This window comes from Schistocerca piceifrons, chromosome 1, assembly GCF_021461385.2.
Source record: "Schistocerca piceifrons isolate TAMUIC-IGC-003096 chromosome 1, iqSchPice1.1, whole genome shotgun sequence".
NCBI classification, from domain to species: Eukaryota; Metazoa; Arthropoda; class Insecta; order Orthoptera; family Acrididae; genus Schistocerca; species Schistocerca piceifrons.
The window spans coordinates 270,279,178-270,300,767 of NC_060138.1; the positions used below are offsets into that span (position 1 = coordinate 270,279,178).

The following is a 21,590-nucleotide window of genomic DNA, read 5'->3' on the forward strand; positions in this document are numbered from 1 at the left end:
GCCACAAAAATGAGATGTAGCTCTAAAAGATCTCAGACTATCAGACCATCTCTGTCAAATAACAACAGTAAAATCAGGCATCAAATCATTCCCTAAACTACAAGCCTACAAACGACATCCATCAGAAATTGAAATAAAAGATTTTTCAAAAGAACTAGCAAAACAAAGCTGGGATGAAGTGTATAAAGAAACCAATGTGAATATGAAATTCTCTAAACTCTCCACATTATTTAATTTTAACTTTGAAAAGGCATTTCCAAAAGTATGCATATCTGTTTCAACATCTCACAAAAAGAGATGGATAACAGCAGGGATTAAGAAGTCCTCCCAAACACTTAAACACCTCAGTTCCATGAAAAAGATGTGCAATGATCCAGAATTCTTAAATTTCTGTCATAGATACAAAAAGATCTATAGGAAAGTGCTGATTGCTGCAAAAAAAGTCATTTAATAACAAAATAATATATAATGCAAATAACATACTGCTACGGGAGGGGGATAAGGTAATAAATGATCCACAACACTTAGCAAACTATGTAAACAAGCATTTTTCAAGTACTGCAGAGAAGTTACAGCAAAAATTCCCCAAAACAAATATAACACCTGTAAATAATGTTGCACTAAATACAATGATGTTACTTCCAATCACAGAGAATGAAGTCAATAACACTTCAAAAATTAAAAAGTCAGTTGGCTTAGATGAAGTATCAATGTGTGTAATAAAACAATGCAAAGGGATTATACAAGGCCCCTTACCAAATATAATAAATGAATCCTTCACATCAGGGACATTTCCAGAGCAGTTTAAACAGGCAAGAGTTGTACCTTTGCTTAAGAAAGGTAATGCAGAAGACATAGAAAATTACCGGCCCATTTTCCTGCTGTCGCCATTCTCAAAAATAATAGAAGCAATTATGAAAGACAGATTAATAAATTACCTGAATAAATACAATCTTTAAGCGAATCACAGTTTGGCTTCCGAAGTGGCAAAAATACAGAGTCAGCCATAGTAGAATTCACAAAAGTTGTACTTGATGCTGTTGATAAAGATGAGTGTGTCACATACATATTTTTTTTTATCTTTCTAAGGCCTTTGATACAGTTGACCACTAGATTTCATTAAATAAATTAGAAGCAATAGGAATAAGAGGGGTTGCTAATGACTGGTTTCGATCATACCTAACAGATAGGGTACAAAGAGTAGAGATAACACATACTTCAAATAGATCTAAACATTTAGTAAAACACTGATCAGAACCAAAATACATTAATATAGGAGTTCCGTGAGATGGCATATTAGGACCAATACTTTGTCTGATATACATCCGTGACTTTCCCAGTAGTGGTACTCATGGTGAAAAAATTCTCTTCATTCATGACAGCAATATTATAGTCACCGAGAAAACAAGAAAACTCCTTGCAGAGAAAGCAAATGAAACTCTCAAGGAAGTTTATGGTTGATCAATAAGCAATAAATTGATGCTGAACATAAAGAAAACTAATGCTATGAATTTCAATTTGAAGACGAAAAATGACAATGTTAAGTTAAATGTAGATGGCACCTCTATAGACTGTGTAACAAATGCAAAATGTCTAGGAATGAATATTGATTCTCAGTTGAAGTAGTGTGAACACACAAAGGTATTTGCAAACAGAATGTCATCAGCATGTTACATCCTTAGAATCCCATCATCAGTTGCACAGAGCGTAACTTAATCATAGCTAACACTTGGTTGAAGATTTATGAATTGAGGCTGTATACGTGGAATAGGCCTGGAGACATTGGAAGATTTCAGATAGATTCTACAATGGTAAGACAGAGAATTAGGAACCAGGTTTTAAATTGTAAGTCATTTCCAGGGGCAATTGTGAAATCTGACCACAATTTATTGATTATGAACTATAGATTAAAACAGAAGAAACACACGTGACTGTGCGTCATGTGTGGATCATGTCTCAGAGTGTGTGTGTGTGTGTGTGTGTGTGTGTGTGTGTGTGTGTGTGTGTGATCTACTGTATTTTTGATGACAGTTTTGCTGGCTAAAAGCTTATTTGTGAGAGTCTTTTTTTTTTGTTGTGTCTGTGACTAAGCATCTCTGCTATATAGTGAGTAGTACCTTTCCTTTTCATAATATTTTTACATTCCACCCTGGATTTTCCACTGTTTTAAAGAACCAAAGGTCATAGAGTGTTTCAGAGAGAGCATTAGGGAACGACTGACAAGAACAGGGAAAAGAAATGCAGTAAGAGAAGGATGGATAGCTATGAGGAATAAAACAGTGAAGGCAGCAGAGTATCAATTAGGTACAAAGACAAAGGCTAGTAGAAATTCTTGGGTAACAGAAAAGATATTGAATTTAATTGATGAAAGGAGAAAATATAAAAAATGCAGTAAATTAAGCAGGTGAAAATGAGATCAACAGGAAGTGCAAGATGGCTCAGCAGGGATGGCTAGAGGACAAAGGTAAGGATGTAGAAGCATATATCACTAGGAGTAAGATTTATACTGCCGACAGGAAAATTAAAGAGACCTTTGGGGGAATATGAACCACATGTATGAATATCAAGAGATCAGATGGAAAACCAATCTTAAGCAAATAAGGGAAAGCGGAAAGGTGGAAGGAGTATATAGAGGGTCTGTGCACAATGTACTTGAGGGCGATAGTATGGCAATGGAAGAGGGCATAAATGAAGATGAAATGTGAGATATGATAGTGCATGAAGAATTTGACAGACCACTGAAAGACCTAAGTCAAAACATGGCCCCGGGAGTAGACAACACTGCATTAAAACTACTGATAGCCGTGGGAGAACTCTTCATCTGTTCAGCAAGATGTATGAGACAGGCAAAATAGCTTCAGACTTCAAGAAGAGTACAATAATTCCAATTCCAAAGGAATCGGGTGTTGATAGGTGTAAATATTACAGAACCATCAGTTTAGTAAGTCACGGTTGCAAAATACTAACACGATTTCTTTATAGACGAATGGAAAAACTGGTAGAAGCTGACCTCGGAGAAGATCAGTTAGGACTCCGGAGAAATATTGGAACACATAAGGCAATACTGGCCCTTCGACTTATCTTAGAAGCAAGGTTAAGGAAAGCCAAACCTACATTTCTAGGCTTAAAGAAAGCTTTTGACAGTGTTAACTGGAATACTCTGTCAAATTCTGAAAGTGGCAGGGCTAAAATAGAGGGAACGAAAGGCTATTTATAATTTGTACAGAAACCAGATTGCAGTTACACGAGTCTACGAGTCGAGGGTCATGAAAGTGAAGCGGTGGTTGAGAAGGGAGTGTGACAGGGTTGTAGCCTATCCCTAATGTTATTCAATCTGTACATTGAGCAAGCAGTAAAGGAAACAAAAGAAAAATTTGGAGTACGAATTTAAATCCATGGAGAAGCAATAAAAACTTTGAGGTTTGCTGGAGACGCTATAATTCTGTCAGAGACAGCAAATGACTTGGAGGAACTGTTCAATGGAATGGACAGTGTCTTGAAAGGAGAATATAAGATGAACATCAACAAAAGCAAAATGAGGATAATGGAATGTAGTTGAATTAAATCAGGTGACGCTGAATGAATTAGATTATGAAATGAGACACTTCAAGTAGTAGATGCGTTCAGCTATTTGGGGAGCAAAATAACTGATATGGTTGAAGTAGAGAGGACATAAAATGTAGACTGGCTATGGCAAGGAAAGTGTTTCTGAAGAAGAGAAATTTGTTTATGTCAAGTATATATTTAAGTGTCAGAAAATCTTTTCTAAAAGCATTTGTATGGAGTGTAGCCATGTATGGAAGTGAAAGATGGACAATAAACAGTTTAGACCAAAAGAGAATAGAAGCTTTCAAAATGTTGTGCTACAGAAGAATGCTGAAGATTATATGTGCAGATCATGTAACTAATGAAGACATACTGAATATAAATGGGGAGAAGAGGAATTTGTGGCACAACTTGACTAGAAGAAGAAATCGGTTGGTAGGATACATTCTGAGGCATCAAGCGATCACCAATTTAGTATTGGAGTGAAGCATGCAGGGTAAAAATCTTAGAGGGAGAGCAAGAGATGAATACACTAAGCAGATTACGAAGGATATAGGTTGTGGTAGTTATTCAGAGAGAGATGAAGAGGGTAGCGCAGGATTAAGTAGCATGGAGAGCGGCATCAAACCAGACTCTGGGATGTAAGACCACAATAGCAATAGCAATAGCAAGAGCAATAGCAACAACAACAACAACAACAACAACAACCAGTGACGAGGGAGCAACACTAGGCAGTATTTTGTGCATTAAATTTAATCTCAATACATCTCTTCTATTATCTAAAATAAATTTGAGGGTCTACAGAGAAGTAATGAAAAATACAATACAATCCATTAGGTTTGATCAACATGGATATCAAAACGGCAACTACAGGGTTATTACAAATGATTGAAGCGATTTCACAGCTCTACAATAACTTTATTATTTGAGATATTTTCACAATGCTTTGCACACACATACAAAAACTCAAAAAGTTTTTTTAGGCATCCACAAATGTTCGATATGTGCCCCTTTAGTGATTTGGGAGACATCAAGCCGATAATCAAGTTCCTCCCACACTCGGCGCAGCATGTCCCCATCAATTTCGAAAGCATCGTTGATGCGAGCTCACAGTTCTGGCACGTTTCTTGGTAGAAGAGGTTTAAACACTGAATCTTTCACATAACCCCACAGAAAGAAATCGCATGGGGTTAAGTCGGGAGAGCGTGGAGGCCATGACATGAATTGCTGATCATGATCTCCACCACGACCAATCCATCGGTTTTCCAAACTCCTGTTTAAGAAATGCCGAACATCATGATGGAAGTGCGGTGGAGCACCATCCTGTTGAAAGATGAAGTCGGCGCTGTCGGTCTCCAGTTGTGGCACGAGCCAATTTTCAAGCATGTTCAGATACACGTCCTGTAACGTTTCTTTTTGCAGAAGAAAAAGGGGCCGTAAACTTTAAACCGTGAGATTGCACAAAACACATTAACTTTTGATGAATTGCGAATTTGCTGCACAAATGCGTGAGGATTCTCTACTACCCAGATTCGCACATTGTGTCTGTTCACTTCACCATTAAGAAAAAATGTTGCTTCATCACTGAAAACAAATTTCGCATTGAACGCATCCTCTTCCATGAGCTGTTGCAACAGAGCCGAAAATTCAAAGCATTTGACTTTCTCATTGGGTGTCAGGGCTTGTAGCAATTGTAAACGGTAAGGCTTCTGCTTTAGCCTTTTCCGTAAGATTTTCCAAACCGTCGGCTGTGGTACGTTTAGCTCCCTGCTTGCTTTATTCGTCGACTTACGCGGGCTACGCGTGAAACTTGCCCGCACGCGTTCAACCGTTTCTTCGCTCACTGCAGGCCGAGCCGTTGATTTTCCCTTACAGAGGCATCCAGAAGCTTTAAACTGCGCATACCATCGCCGAATGGAGTTAGCATTTGGTGGATCTTTGTTGAACTTCGTCCTGAAGTGTCGTTGCACTGTTATGACTGACTGATGTGAGTGCATTTCAAGCACGACATACGCTTTCTCAGCTCCTGTCGCCATTTTGTCTCACTGCGCTCTCGAGCGCTCTGGTGGCAGAAACCTGAAGTGCAGCTTCAGCCGAACAAAACTTTATGAGTTTTTCTATGTATCTGTAGTGTGTCGTGACCATATGTCAATGAATGGAGCTACAGTGAATTTATGAATTTATGCTATATGTTGGTGGAAAACAATGAAACCATTATCAGTACATTTACTATCCCTCAGGTGGCATATGCCATCATCGGATCAAAATCAATGTCATCCTTCCAGGCAGGTGTTCTAATATTTTTCTAGTAGTGTATAATTTTTCTGATGTAGGTTGCGGCGACAGACTGATATATAATGAAGCCTGAGGACTAGGCCATCTTGGAAACTAATACATAGGTTCAGAGTCAACAAATATGAATGTGAAATCTTAGTTACGGTGAACATAGATTTCAATGAGTGGTTTATCTCAATCACTTTGACAGCATTATGAGAATCACAATTTAATAGCGAAGACTGTAAGTCCCTAAACTAGGAATCTAATCTTTACATGGTCATCAAGGTTAAAAGTTTACGGACACTAATTTGAAACCTGATCTGGTACTTTTAGGTACTTCATGTATTGTAATTTATACAGTGTCTTCCAGGAAACCAAGATTTTTAATTCCAATATGGATAGCATATATTTAACATGAACACAGAATATAAGTGAAAAAATGCATTCCAGCTAATACACTCAATTCCCTTACAAACAATAGATGTAAAAGAAAAAGAATATACAAAAAAAATTCCATTGAGTTCAAATGTAATTTTGGTTACTGGATCCACCACGACATTTCAGATAACTATGACCACACCTTATCACCCTCTTAAAAGGCATAAATTTAGAGAGATTTGTCCTTTAAGAATTTTTTTACCGTGCTACAACAAGAAATATAATATTTTTCTACTAAATGTTACATACTATGAGTCAAGAGGAATATTCAATAATGCTAACACTTTTCTGAGTAGCATTGGCGAGTCATGCAAAGTTAATGACTGCTGTGACATCACTTTTTGGTGTGTATTTTCACAGTTTGGTTGTTATTTGGTGAAGTGAATGAATGTGAAAGCAAAATACATCAGTGAGGTGCGAGATCTGTCTGTAACTTAGCCTGTTTTGGAAAAATTGCCACTGATATCACATAGTATTCTTCATTTTGTTTATAACATCTGTCACCATTCCTACATCACTGGTTAAGGTCAACAATATTGGATATTCCTCTGTATCTAACACTACATTTTAAAAAAAGAAAGCAAACTGAAGGATACTAACCTTCATCCTTGTATTTAAGTAAAATTTCATCAGAACTGCTCAATTTGCCTCTGAATACTCTCTGCATCATCAGTACAAGTTCATCATATGTTATAGCTTCATTATGAATAGGGATTCTACGTACATCATCTCCAAGTTGAGCCTGTAAATAGGAGGAGGAGACTATTTATTAATAAAGAGTTCAATGACAGTGTCACTTAGTCCTCTGCATATGAATATAATAATTTTTAAATGTAAAATCTTTGCTGTAGCATACGTGCCTATTACTTTTTTTTCCCTTCATATCAGATTCTTTTGAAGAGGATTTTGAAGAGTAAATATTATATCTGGATCAGAACAACAAAGCGACTAGCAAAACAGCTGAGCATGCAAGAGTACAATGTCTGTCTGTATTAACACTTAGTACTCCTTAGGCCAGTGCTTGAGTACTGGAACACACAGTGACGGAATCCACTAACTTTTACATATGCCAGCTTCAATATGTACAGGAAGAGGCCCTGAAGCTCATTATGCACCTTTAAAGACACTAGTACCCTATGATGCAGTGTTTACCTTTATGCTTCAGTTTCATGATGAAGCGCAGCAGTCACCCAGACACCTCACCAACACGCTGGGCAACCAGATCCCTTTCTGTCAAGACAACTAGCTGACCCAGTTTGTTTCTACAATAACAGTTATCTCACAGTGCAGATTTAAAAAATGGAAAATCAAAATGAGAGAATGACTGAATCCTTTAGTGTGGATAACTTCATACCAGTGCACCAACTGCGAATAAACAACACTATGTGATCTCCATGTCTATGAGAGAGTATGCAGTAATGCCTTGGTAGCAACTGCTGTGTGGTGCTGCACCAGAGGTATTCACAAGCTCCCTGTTAATGGATATTGCTGAGTTTGCTACCACTTGTCTAAGTAGTTTTGCAGCATGTGTCAGATGCACTGTAGCATAACAAAGACACTATAAGAAGAAACAAATTATGTGATGAAAATACATCACAATACTTACATTACTGTACTTGACAACTGTTGTCTGCAACTAAAAGTAAGTAGCATCTGAGATAACCAAGTGATTAACAGAAGTAAAAACAAAAAATATAACACATAGCTCACACATTGTTTGTAGTTACAGTAGATGTCCTGTAAATCAGTTACTGTTAGACACTGATACTTTTCATTCTCATGAAAGTTGCTCTTTTTATATATATATATATATATATATATGAATATAATAGAGGGAAACATTCCACGTGGGAAAAATATATCTAAAAAGAAAGATGATGAAACTTACCAAACAAAAGCGCTGGCAGGTTGATAGACACACAAACAAACACAAACATACACACAAAATTCTAGCTTTCGCAACCAATGGTTGCCTCGTCAGGAAAGAGGGAAGGAGAAGGAAAGACAAAAGGATATGGGTTTTAAGGGAGAGGGTAAGGAGTCATTCCAATCCCGGGAGCGGAAAGACTTACCTTAGGGGGAAAAAAGGACAGGTATACACTCGCGCACACACACACATATCCATCCACACATACACAGACACAAGCAGACATTTGTAAAGGCAAAGAGTTTGCCTTTACAAATGTCTGCTTGTGTCTGTGTATGTGTGGATGGATATGTGTGTGTGTGCGAGTGTATACCTGTCCTTTTTTCCCCCTAAGGTAAGTCTTTCCGCTCCCGGGATTGGAATGACTCCTTACCCTCTCCCTTAAAACCCATATCCTTTTGTCTTTCCTTCTCCTTCCCTCTTTCCTGACGAGGCAACCATTGGTTGCGAAAGCTAGAATTTTGTGTGTATGTTTGTGTGTCTATCGACCTGCCAGCGCTTTTGTTTGGTAAGTTTCATCATCTTTCTTTTTTTATATATATATATATATATATATATATATATATATATATATATATATATATATATATATATATATACCAGATGGATTGTTCATGGCTGGCAAACAAAAATTTTGTGTCATTTTAAGGTATTAGCACTACCACACAGTCTTGAGCCCAGAATTCTACCAATAGTTCCACGTGACATGCAAATTGTACGATAATATCGATATCCGAGCAAGTATCGGGAGAAGTACTGAATTTTTTTTTTTCCGAATAAACCACAGTACAAAATATAAATGTAGGCCCTAACGTAAACAGTGTTTTTTAAAATTCAGTTTGAGGAAATTTGGTACTTTGGGCACAAAGCAAGATAAAAATTTGGGTGTTGTACCTGTATTATTTGGTCTCATCTGAAACATCGATTACAAATGAAGCTATACTACTGACCCTTTTAACCTCATTTCACTGACGCTTTATGCTAACATGGTTAGTGTAACAGGATAGAATCTCAACAAAGAGTTGTATCTTTGCTAAGCAGACAAAATGTAGTACATAATGGAATCAACTCCAGTGTATGGAAGACCTCTTCACAATAATTCAGGCATAGTGTTTCTGAGGCAATAGATCTTAGCATATCTGTACATGTTCATTTCCTCATACTGGCCGAAAATAGAAATCATACTTCTTGAAAATAAAAAGGCATTCCTTTTATCCGTCTTTATCATTTATGCACACACTTAAATACCAGTTTCAGTACTAACACAGCAATTGTTGATGGTCATAACACATTGAAATCAGTACTCAAGGCTTTTCATTGTGTTAGTGCAGTCAAGGCTGGAAGAAAAACTTTTTGGCATATGCTGATATGCTGCTTACTGCTCAAGTTACAAGTTTTCTCATGAAATTAACTTTGAATAAATAACTGCCACGTAGCTCCCAGTCTGGAGCGAGCCTTCTGATAGCTTGCACTTCGAAGGCTTGCTTGTCACATTCACTGTTTAACAATGAAAAATCCAGGATGAAATGTAATAATATTATGAAAAGGACAGTTGCTACTCAACATATAGTGGAGATGCTGTGCCACAGATAGGCACAACAAACAGAATGTCAGAAAATGAGCTTTCGGCTAACAAGGCCTTCGTTGGAGACAGAACTTACACAAGTGCACACACGCGCGCGCACACACACACACACACACACACACACACACACACACACACACACACACACACACAGCCACAGTCTCTGGCTGTTAAGGGCACCAACAGCCAGAGACTGCAGTCATATGTGTGTGAGTTGCATTAGCGTGAGTGTGCGTTGTACAATCTTTTTGCTGTGCCTATCCACTGAGGTAGAAACTGAAGCTGCATGTGAGATTGTTTGGGCAGTACTTAGTATCTGGGGTGGGCATAAATTGATAATTGGATCCTTCTATTGCCAATGAGACTCATCTTCGATGTAACTGAAAACTTTAGAAAAAACTTCAGTTCACTTGCACATAAGTTCCCCAATCATACTGCAATCATCGGTGGAGACTTTAATCATCCAACAATTAATTGGGAAAATTAGTTTTGTTAGTGGTGGGTGTGATAAGACATCCTGTGAAACTTTACTAAAAGCCTTCTCTGAAAACTACCTAAAAACCCCTCTCATCACTGAAATATATTGGATCTAGTGGCAACAAACGGACCTGACCTCTTTGAGGATGTCGACATCGAAACTGGTATCAGTGACCATGATATGGTTCTGGCAGCAATGATTACCAAAGTACGAAGGACAACTAAAACAAGCAGAAAGATATATATGTTCAGTAAACAAGATAAAAAATCAGCCGTCTCATATCTCAATGAGGAACTTGAAATTTTCAGCACAAGTCAGGAGCATATAGAGGAGCTCTGGCTCTTGTTTAAAATAATAGTTGACCATGCATTGGATAGATAGTTACCCAGTAGAACAGTTCATAATGGGAGAGAGCCTCCATGGTATACAGTCACTGTAAAGAAACTCCTAAAGAAACGGAGAGTACTGTGTAACAGGTGTAAAACAAAGCACAGGGCTATATATAGAGAGAGAGATGCTGAATGAAACATGTTTGGCCATCAAGACACCAATGCTTGATGCCTTCAGTGACTAACTCTAGCAGAATGTTGTCAATGATCTTTCACAGAGCCCAAATAAATTCCGGCTGTATATAAATACTGTTACTGGCACCATAGTTAGTGACCAGTCACTAGCGAATGAGACAGGAACTGAAATTGAGGGTACCAAAGCAAAAGCTGAAATGCTTGACTCCATTTTGAAATGTACCTTTACAACGGAAAACCCAGGAGAATTGCCCCAATTTAATTCTCGTACCACTGAAAAGATTAATGAAATAAGTATTAATGTCAGAGGTGTTGAGAAACAGCTGAAATCATTAAATCTGAACAAAGCTCCTGGCCCTGATGGAATCCCTGTCAGATTCTATACTCAATTTGTGGCTCAGTTAGCCCCTCTTCTATCTACAATCTCTCATAGGTCCTTTGAACAGAAAACTACACCCAGTTATTGGAAAAATGCACAAGTCACTCCTGTCTACAAGAATGGTAGTAGAAGTGATCCACAAAACCACTGTCCAATATCCTTGCCATTGATTTGTTGTAGAATCTTAGCACACATTCTAAGCTGAGGTGTCTTGAACAGAATGACCACCTCAGTGTCAACCAGCATAGATTTCGGAAACATCGATAATGTGAAACCCAATTCGCACTTTTCTCATGTGATATACTGAAAGCTTTGGATCAAGGCAACCAGGTAGGTGCAGAATTTCTTGATTTCCAAAAAGCATTTGACTCAATACCACACCAACGCTTGTTGTCAAAAGTACAATCATATGGGATATCAAGTGAAATTTGTGACTAGACTGAGCACTTTTTGGCAGGGAGGACACAGCATGTTATCTTGGATGGAGAGCCATCATCACATGTAGAAGTAACTTCAGATGTGCTGTGGGGTAGTGTGTTGAGACCTTTGCTGGTCATATTGTACATTAATGGCCTTGCACACAATATTAGCCTAATAGTAAAATCAGGCTTTTTGCAGAAGATGTAGTTAAGTATAACAAAGTACTGCCAAAGAAACTGCATAAATATTCAGTCAGTTATTGATAAGATTTCAACATGGTGCAGAGATTGGCAACTTATTCTAAATGTTCAGAAATGAAAAATTTTGCACTCCACAAAACGAAAAAACATAGTAGGCCTATCCTATGATTATAATATCAATGAGTCACTCTTGGAATCAGCCATCTCACACAAATACCTGGGTCTAACACTTTGTAGGGATGTAAAATGAAATGATCACATAGATTCAACTGCGGGAAATATAGGCGGTAGATTTCATTGTATTGGCAGAATATTGGGGAAGTGGAAACAAGTCTGCAAACGAGATTGCTTAACGAATCACTCATGCACCCAGTTCTAAAATATTACTCAAGTATGTGGAAATGTGGGACCCATACCAGATAGGACTAACAGGGGACATACAGAGAAGGGCAGTATGAATGGTCACAGTTTGTTTAATCCTTGGGAGAGTGTCACAGAGATATTGCAGGAATAGAAATGTAAGACTCAAAGATAGACTTAACTATCCTGAGAATGTCTACTAACAAAGTTTCAAGAACCAGCTTTAAATGACGACTCTAGGAATACACTACAACCCCCTGCGTATTCCTCACACAGGGATCATGAGGATAAGATTGAAATTATTGCTGCCTGCACAGAGGCACTGAAATGATCGTTCCTCCTGTGCTCCATATATGAATGGAACAGAAAGAAACCCTAATAACGGTACAATGTGACGTGCACCTTAACAGTGGTTTGCAGAGCATAGATGAAGATATATGGTGAGTAGCAACTATTCTTTTCATAACATTCCCGGAGATAATTCCAATCTGGAACTGAATCCAAGATCTTCACATCAGTATCCAAAGATGACAACCACCTCTACAACAAATTAGTCAGCAACAATTTTGGATACGCTACACTTCATGAGCAATTCCTGTGTGAATATTCTATGTTTTGATGATACCTGAACTGCAGTGTCAGTTACATATGGTAATATACCGAGGGTGCAAACAAACATGCTTGTTATTTTTCTTTCTCTAGAAACTTTCCATTTATACCCCTCAAACAAAGCAGTCAGCACTTTTCATCTGCAACAGTAGTGTAAACACAGACCTACATAACAACTAAGCAGTGCATATGCCATATTTTTCTCACACGAAAATGCCTACATTTTATCTACACTTCACACAATACTATTACAGATTCATTTGACTGCTGGTGCCACTCTGTTGTAGAGTAATGGAATGTTTTACAATTACACGTTATTGCCATTAGGAGATCAAATATGTTCTCCGTGGAAATCAGCAGGGATTCCGCTATTTACATACATACAGTAATCCTTGTTCCATAGGTCATGAATACAACATTTCGTAATGATGTGTAACATGTGACTTTAACATAAGTTTTCCTTACACTTTTTTTTTCAGTTACTACTTCCTATCTAAGAATTCAGCTATTGAGTAGAAGGAGTTGTCATTCAGAAATTCTTTTGATTTGCTTTTAAATGTTGGTTGGCTATCTTTCAGACATTTAAGACTATTTGGAAAATGACCAATAATTTTTGTGGCAGCATAATTCACCCCTTTCTGTGCCAAAGTGAGGTTTAATCAAGACTAGTGAAGATCATCCTTTCTTCTGGTTTGTAGCTATACACTTCTATGTTATTTTTGAAGTGGGATGGGTTATTAATGACAAATTTCATAAATGAATATATGTATGTGAAGGTACCATGAATATCCCGTGTTCCTCAAATAAACGTCTGCATGGTGATCTTGGGTAGGCTCCAGCTATTATTCTGATTACATGCTTTTGTGCAAAGAATACTTTTTCTCTTAATGACAAATTGCCCCCAAATATGATGCCATATGAAAGCAGTGAATGAAAATTGGCTAAGTAGGCTAATTTACTGATATGTTTATCGCCAAAATTTGCAGTAACCCCAATAGCATAAGTAGCTGAACCTAACCATTTCAGTAGATCGTCAATGTGTTTCTTCCAATTCAATTTCTCATCAATTCACACAACCAGAAACTGAGTATTCTGCCTTGGCAACAGACTTCTGTTCAGAGTTTATATTTATCAATGGTGACTTGTGAAATTCTGTTCATTATATTCATCAACAAGATTCAGAGAGCAGCAATAGTGGTATCAACCTGACATTATTTAACTTCTGGAAGGCTTTTGATACAATTCCAAGCTGTCACTGAGTAAAAATACTTTCCAGAAGTTGAACGAGTTTTAACTGGACTGAAAGAGTCTCAGCAAACAGCATTCACTATTTTGCATATGGAGAAAAGTCATGAGATGTGAAAATAGCTTATAACATGCTCCAAGGAAGTGCTATGCAACTGTCCCTATGTGCGTCAGGAGTTCCACAAGACCATTTACATATGGCTACCTCGCAAACAGAGTAATCATTACCCCAAAATCTCGTGGTAAAATGCAGTAAGACCTGCAGAAGACTGATGCTTGGGCTATGGACAGGCACTGATGCTAAAGACAAAGAAATTGCTAAGAGTAAATATGCTGAAATACTCAATCTGTTTACGCTGTAGGCAATCAATGGATAGTCACAAGCATCACACTTATAGGAAAGTATGTCCTGGGCAACTGAACTTCGGAAATTAGCACTAAAGACTAGTTTTACAAAATGCAAATGCCAGACAGATACAATGAAAGAACCCTTAAGGAAATGTAATGATATGTATGCTAAATGAGGTAGTTTAAGAAACTATTGTTCAACCAGTTCTTGGTTGTTGGTCGTCAATCTGGAATTGGTAGTATAAGGTAGGGAAGCTATAGGAGAGTTAATGAGGAGCTGATTATTTCGTCATTGGGAGCGAGCACCATTGAGATATTCATACAAATCCAGTTCTGGACACACCAGACATAGTCAGTGCATCATAGAGAGGCTTCTTGTTAAAATTCCGAAGGTTCGGGGTCCCAAAGGAGTCAAGTAGGCCTAACACTAATTTCCTCTCACATACATCTCATGAAATACAATAACGTAGTAACAAAATCGTTTCCATTTCATGCAGAGGCTACCCAATAGTCATTCTTTCTACATACAGTTCACGACTGGAAAGAGAAAGCGACATAGGCCTAGCAGTATGTAATGTAGCCTACCCAAACCCTGTTAGGGAGGTTACAGAGATCAAATGTTGATATGCATAAGAGAGAACTATCAAATATTCACATGATATCATCTGTTTACAAATCCCTGAAATCTGTTTACACATCGTAGACCTATCTGATTTATGTAAAACGGAAACTCATTAAATTGCTCTCACATCACTATGACTTTTCTAAATACCTAGATTATGGCTACCACAACTGGAACAATATAAAATCAATGTGAAAACTTTAAATATGAGCCAGCAATAGCTCACCATTAACTTCTCTCCGACACCAAAGCTACGAATGTATAATTTTTCACAATCAATTTTTACTTTCTCTCCGAGGTTAACACTTTTGGCTGAAGTATTTACATCAGATGTGATCCTAGTTATATGATGGTGGGTAGATTGTGTCTTAAAAGAACCACGCTGTCTGAACACCTAAACAGTTCCAGTTGTCGTATTGAACAAAAATAAAACTACGTATAATGAAAAGGATTATGTTGTAACAAACCTTTATGATGAGTTTCCCGCTAAGGTCTAAATGTGTGTAGGTTTGGTCTTCTGAACCACCTTTCGAGAACGAAGTCATTCCGCTGCTACACGCAATTTTAGTATTCTAAATAATATACGATAATTAATATCTTACTTGATAGTTGTTTACTTAATTAACTTTACTCTTTCTCGTCCAGCTCGTAACTGAATGTTAACTAGCAATTATGATATATAATATAATAGCTGCTAGAATATAACTTTTCTGAACATAACGGCTGAAAGTTGTAGAATGTATGTCTGAATTTAACACAATGTTTAGTTTACACTTAACACTGTCACAGCCCCACCACCATCGTCCACGTTACCGGTCTGTTGTCTCTTGTCTACTTGTCTTTGAAGTTCACAGACGTCAAATCATGGCATTAAAGATGTACACTTCTAATCGATGTGCAGTAGTACAACAACGAACAATAAAAGCAGAGAATCCAACAGTTATCTTTCCCCCTACAAATAATACAGGTTTTTACAATCGAGAGCATCGTCTAAGCAAGAGGTACAGCGCGATTTATCCTAATTTTCGCATCTCTGCTGTGGAATAATTTATGTCTTCCATATAATATCTTTGTTGCGATAGCTGGATTTGTTTACGTTTATTATATGTAAACGTAATAGAAAAATATGCATCTGTATTGTAGAAGTGGTGTGCAGTGTATCAGGTAATTAACGAACGTGCAGAGTTCAGGATGTTAGTAATACTTTTGTTGTCACTACTTTTACTTTTGATTGGGAGAATTTTGTTTGTAATAGTGAACATTTTAATTAAGAGAACACAGTACAATAAGCATGTCTGCAGCAACAAGATTAAAACGGCGATCGTAATTGGCTCCGGTGGCCACACAGCCGAAATACTAAGACTTATGCGATGCCTAAATCCAAGTGTCTACAGTCCCAGAATTTACATCGTGGCATCTTCAGACAGTTCTAGCGAAACCAAGATACTGTCAATGGAAGAGGCCTTAGCAAATAAATTAAATCGTGATCTGAAGGAAGCAGAATTCAAGATAGTTAAGATACCACGTAGTAGGAGTGTCAGTCAGTCGTATTTTACATCTGTGTTTACAACTTTACATTCCTTCTGTGTATGCGTTCCAATTATGTGGGCCTTAAGGCCAAAATTACTGTTGTGCAATGGACCTGGTACATGTATACCCATATGCATAATTTCTTTTTTAATGAACGTCATGTTTATAAGTGATACCTATACAGTTTTTGTGGAAAGTGTGTGTAGAGTGAATACTTTATCTCTTTCTGGAAAAATATTGTATTATGTTGTAGACGAATTTTTTGTCCAGTGGAAAGAATTGCACGAAAAATATAAGAGAAGTAAATATTTTGGAAGACTGGTGTAAGAGTTGTATTCTCAAGCCTCATAATTAAAAGAAAACATTACATATCAGCTTTTTTAATTAATGGTATTAATTTCATTATTGTGTGCAGTTACTAGCTGGGGAGGTTAATGATCTGTGTGTTACATATGTGAGGTACCATGCCTGGACAAGACTTACTGTTTATCACATTGACTCATGTCAACAATTTTCTAACAAATAAGTTATGTAATAAACATCTGATACATAAGATCTGTGCTTTTGACATTACCTCACATTTAAACATGGAGTGACTAGAAGAAATGTAATGAAACAAGTATTAACCTTATTCTGTAATCATTCACACGTGGTTGACTGTCTGTGCCACCTAACCCTTGTCATACGATGATGCATAGTTGCGGTAACATCCAACAGTGCAGCGTTTATTGCGGGAGTGTCGTTTTTCATCAAGTAAAGAAAACCAATCATTCCACAATAGGGCCTACTTCACTTTATCACTAAGATTTGTCATTTTGTTTTGCTCCTCCAGCAATGTACTGAATTTCTCTGACACAAAGACTACAAAGAGTACCCAGCAGATGACATTTACTTGCAAACAAACAAAAAGTAATTGTGTAACTTTCCTTTTCTGAGGTGATAACTAAATCTTTATGATTAACCCTCACAGATAATAATTAAGGTCACTCAAATAAGAGAAACCCATTTTTTAGGGGAAGGGAGGGAAAAACAAGCTTATATTGCTTTGTGAATTTATATTAGGTGCAAGTGAAAAATCTATCTTCGACAAGACAAGCCATTACGTTTAAACATGAATATAATGTACGACTCGTTGGCATTGGCACTGGCATTAACATTATACAGCAGCAGATCAGTTCATTTGCTCTGCGTTTACAGGTGTACAACTTTTGTTCCTTAACAAACAAAACAGCTATTTCTTTTATTTATCCACCTGCCGAAAATAAATATTGTTTGGATGTTGCACAAATGTACGTGTAAGTTGATGGGAAACCATTTCAAGGAAATAGAATATGCAAATATGTTAATTAAAAACTACAAAGAAAATAATACAAGGTCACACAATACATAGTAACATAGAATAGTACAAGATCACACAGTACATAGTAATACAACTTTATATACATGTATACTTAGGATATCATAATTGTGAAGGCTGTTTTCCATAGAGCTTTACTTTCGGGTGCCTTGCCAGCAAATCCTTTTACACAATACAATAATTAAGTAGACATTTCATTTTGCACAACACTTGTCCAGTAGATTTGCAAATATAATAAAAAGTTTAGGAATCAAAGACAAGATTTTTGGTTTTGCCTTAATATAAACACTAACACTGGAAGAAGCAGGTATTAACAAAACCACCTGATAATTAGTCGAACTGACACTCACAGATAAAACTTCAAAAATTAAATTTCTAGGAGAAATTGAACCTATCAGAATTAACACAGGTGTTCGGCAGGGCGATGGGCTCTCACCAATTCTCTTCAATCTGGTCTTAGACAAGGTGATGAAGGAGTGGGATAAACAACTACTAGAGAGAAACATTGAAGGAATCCATGTAGGAGAACAAAGAAGAAGATTTGAGGTGAGATGTATCACTTTTGCTGATGATATTGCAGTAATTTCTAAGGACAAAACAGATGCAAAGATAATTATAGAAACACTTCACAAAAATGCAGCTAAAACCAGATTACTAATATCATACCCCCCCCCCCCCCCCCCCGAGGGTCTGGGGGTTGGAATAGGCCCGAGGTATTCCTGCCTGTCGCATGAGGCGACTAAAAGGAGTGTCTCACATTTCGGCCTTTCGTCGTATGAGGCGACTAAAAGGAGTGTCTCACATTTCGGCCTTTATGTGATGGTCCCCTTAGGGTTTCACCTCCATATTTCTAAATTTTCCTGAAAAGCGAGCCAATTGGGGGTGCCTTACACGGTCCATTGTGTCCATAGTTCATTGAGATCTTTAGCCCCCTTTCTCGTCGTCGCATTGCAGTCCCACTAATTCTCCATCTTTTGAGCGAGGACACTTTCCTGGGTGCGTTTTCCACCATGCGCTGTGCAGTGTCGCTTTCTGCACCGAAGACGACCATGGACTTATTTGCACTTGATATCCAGCACGGTAGCCAATCTGTTGTGGTGGGGCCGCCATGTACCCTGTTGGTTGTAGCCTCCTGACAACAAAGGGATCGCTCTGCTGATGCCCCGCCGTTAACTCCCCATGTATGCCAAGGGGTAGATGCCTATTTCCTTGGTGCATTGGGATTCCTGGCAATGGCTATCCTGCCAGGTGGCCCGTGCTGCGCCTGAGTGGCGCACGTGCAGAGAGTCCTTGGTCGGAGTGGGTGGCATCAGGGCGGATGACCCGCAATGAAGTGTAGTACATCATCTCTTGCTGGTGGCCAGCCACCAGCAGTCTCTTTAGTGTTCCAGGGCTCAATTCAATGCACAGAAGCACGACCCCAAGTCGTTCCTCTTCCTGGCCATGCCATGGGAGGAACGGAAGGCTACTTATGGCAGCGAATCTTATTCTCCCCAGTACCTAGTATGTACGTGAGCTGATGGGGAATCCTTTGTGTCCATGAAGCCTCAGTTCTTTGTAGAGCATTTAGAGGACAAGTTTGGGGAGGTGGAGGGCTTGTCCAAAATGTGATCTGAGTCAGTCTTGATCAAAATAGCACCCTCTGCCCAGTCATGGGCATTACTCACTTGTGATAAGATGCGGGATCTTTCTGTTACTATCACGCCCCATAAGAGCTTAAATACAGTCCAGGGTTATTTATTATCTTCCACAGGGATCTTATTTTAGAGTCCGATGGTGAGCTGCATGCCAGCTTAGAATGACGAGGTCTCCATTTCGTCCAGCGCATCCACCGGGGTCCGAGGAATAATGGGATTGTCACCAGTGTTTTCATCTTGGCCATAGAGGGTGATAACATTACCCGAGAAGGTCCAGGTGATGGTCTACCGCTGTGATGTCAAGTCATATATCCCTCCCACGATACGATACTTTAATTGTTGGAAGTTCGGCCATATGTCTTCCCATTGTACTTCCAGCCTCATATGTCGAGATTGTGGTTGTCCGTCCCATCCCAATAGTCCATGTGCCCCGCCCCCCATCTGTGTCAACTGCGGGGGAGCAACACTCCCCTTTCTCGCGGGGCTATAGGATTCTACAGAAGGAGAGGAAAATAATGGAATACTAGACCCTGGGTCGACTGACCTACACAGAGGCAAAACGGAAATTTGAAGGGCTTCATCCAATGTGGATGACAACGTCTAATGCCTCCACTATAACTGCAGTTCCAGCCCCATCCATTGCACCAATTCCAGTTAGCTCTCAGAGCTCGGAGCTGTAAGACTACACCTACCCCCTTGATGGTGGGGGCTGCTTCTCTCCCTGTTGCTCCTGCACCACCTACTTCGGGAGCAACCCCCCCCCCCCTCCCCCCAACCATCGGAGACGTCCACCTTCTAAGCCAGAGAAGCGTACCACTTCTTCGGCTCCTCTCGCTCAGAAGGGGTCCCTTGGTTCCCTTCCTCCCCAGGGTTCTCCTAGTGGGAAGGTTGACGCCTGCCAGTGGCTGAAGTGTCCAGAAGCAGCTGGTCTTATGGCTTCATGATCCTCCTGTCCCGGAGACTGAATCCGCAAAGCCCACCCACCCAGAGAAACCAAAGGAGCAGTGAGACAAGTCAAGAAAGAAGACCCCTAAGACCAAGGAAATTGCGGTGGCACCCGCACCACCACCGCTACCTACCAGCTCTGTGTCTGAGGATGAGGTGGAGATTCTGCGTCCCCCGAAGACCTCAATCTCGCCTCTACCTCAGACGCAATGGTTCTTGAGTCAGGCTCTCCCTCAGTGGCAGTAGATGACCCGGCAGCGTAATCTGCCTCCTTGGTTGCTTCACACCTTTTTTGGCTGTGGACGATGTCATTCTTCAGTGGATTTGCTGTGATTTGTTCCACCACCTTGCTTAGTTCTGACAACTTCTCAGCTTTCACCCTTTCTTTTGCATTGCTCTCCAGGAAACTTGGTTTCCGGCATTGCAAATCCCCGCCCTCCATGGCTGTTGGGGTTATTATAAGAATTGGGCAGCTTATGAGAGGATAACTGGTGGTGTCTGCGTCTACGTCCTTAACTCTCTTTACAGTGACCATGTGCCTCTTCAAACGTCTTTAGAGGCTGTTGCTGTTATAGTGTGGACGTCACAGGCTGTTACCATCTGCAGTATCTATCTTCCACCAGATGGTGATGTCCCACAGCACATACTGGCTGCACTGATAGCCCAACTGCCGCCACCTTTTCTATTCCTGGGCGACTTCAACACCCATAACCCTTTGTGAGGTGAATTTGTGGCAACAGACTGAGGCATTGTTGCTGAACAAGTGTTGGCACAGCTCGACCTTTCTCTTTTAAATAATGATGCCTCCACACATTTCAGTATGGCGCATGGCACATACTCAGCCGTCAACCTTTCGTTCTGAGCCCTGGCCTATTACCGTTTGTCCAATGGATTGTGCATGACAACTTGTGCGGTAGTGACTACTTTCCAATCTTTCTGTCACTGCCACAGCGTCCCTCTTCTGGGCGCCTCCCCAGATGGGAGGCTGACTGGGACTCGTTCGCCTCCATTGCCACTATTGAGCCTCTTTCTCATGAAGCCATTGATATGGTGATTCACACAATAACCACCGGCATCGTTTCTGAGCAGAATCTGCAGTTCCCTTTTCTTCCGGGTCCCCTCGGCGGAGGACTGTGCCTTTGTGGACACTGGGGATCGCTGAA

The 21,590-nt window shown here is 39.3% G+C and overlaps 2 protein-coding genes across 2 annotated transcripts in view; one reads left to right on the forward strand and one right to left on the reverse strand.

Moving 5' to 3' along the window:
- Nucleotides 1–15,970, reverse strand: part of LOC124782371 (protein TFG-like) — a 60,214-nt gene extending 44,244 nt beyond the window's left edge. The window contains exons 1-2 of the mRNA XM_047253934.1: nt 15,426–15,970; nt 6,862–7,003 (exon numbers count right to left, since the gene is read on the reverse strand). Coding sequence (XP_047109890.1) covers nt 6,862–7,003; nt 15,426–15,503 — 220 coding nt within the window. The 5' untranslated portion in view covers nt 15,504–15,970. The remainder of the gene's footprint in view (nt 1–6,861; nt 7,004–15,425) is intronic.
- On the forward strand, nt 15,771–17,041 carry LOC124782387 (UDP-N-acetylglucosamine transferase subunit ALG14 homolog). The gene has a single exon (XM_047253936.1). The coding sequence runs from the start codon at nt 16,150–16,152 to the stop codon at nt 16,813–16,815; it is 666 nt and encodes a 221-aa protein (XP_047109892.1). The 5' UTR covers nt 15,771–16,149; the 3' UTR covers nt 16,816–17,041.
- Nucleotides 17,042–21,590: the final 4,549 nt, after the last annotated feature.

Coding starts and splice junctions, on each gene's coding strand:
- LOC124782387 (XM_047253936.1), top strand. CDS start 16,150: ATGTTAGTAATACTTTTGTTGTCACTACTTTTACTTTTGATTGGGAGA.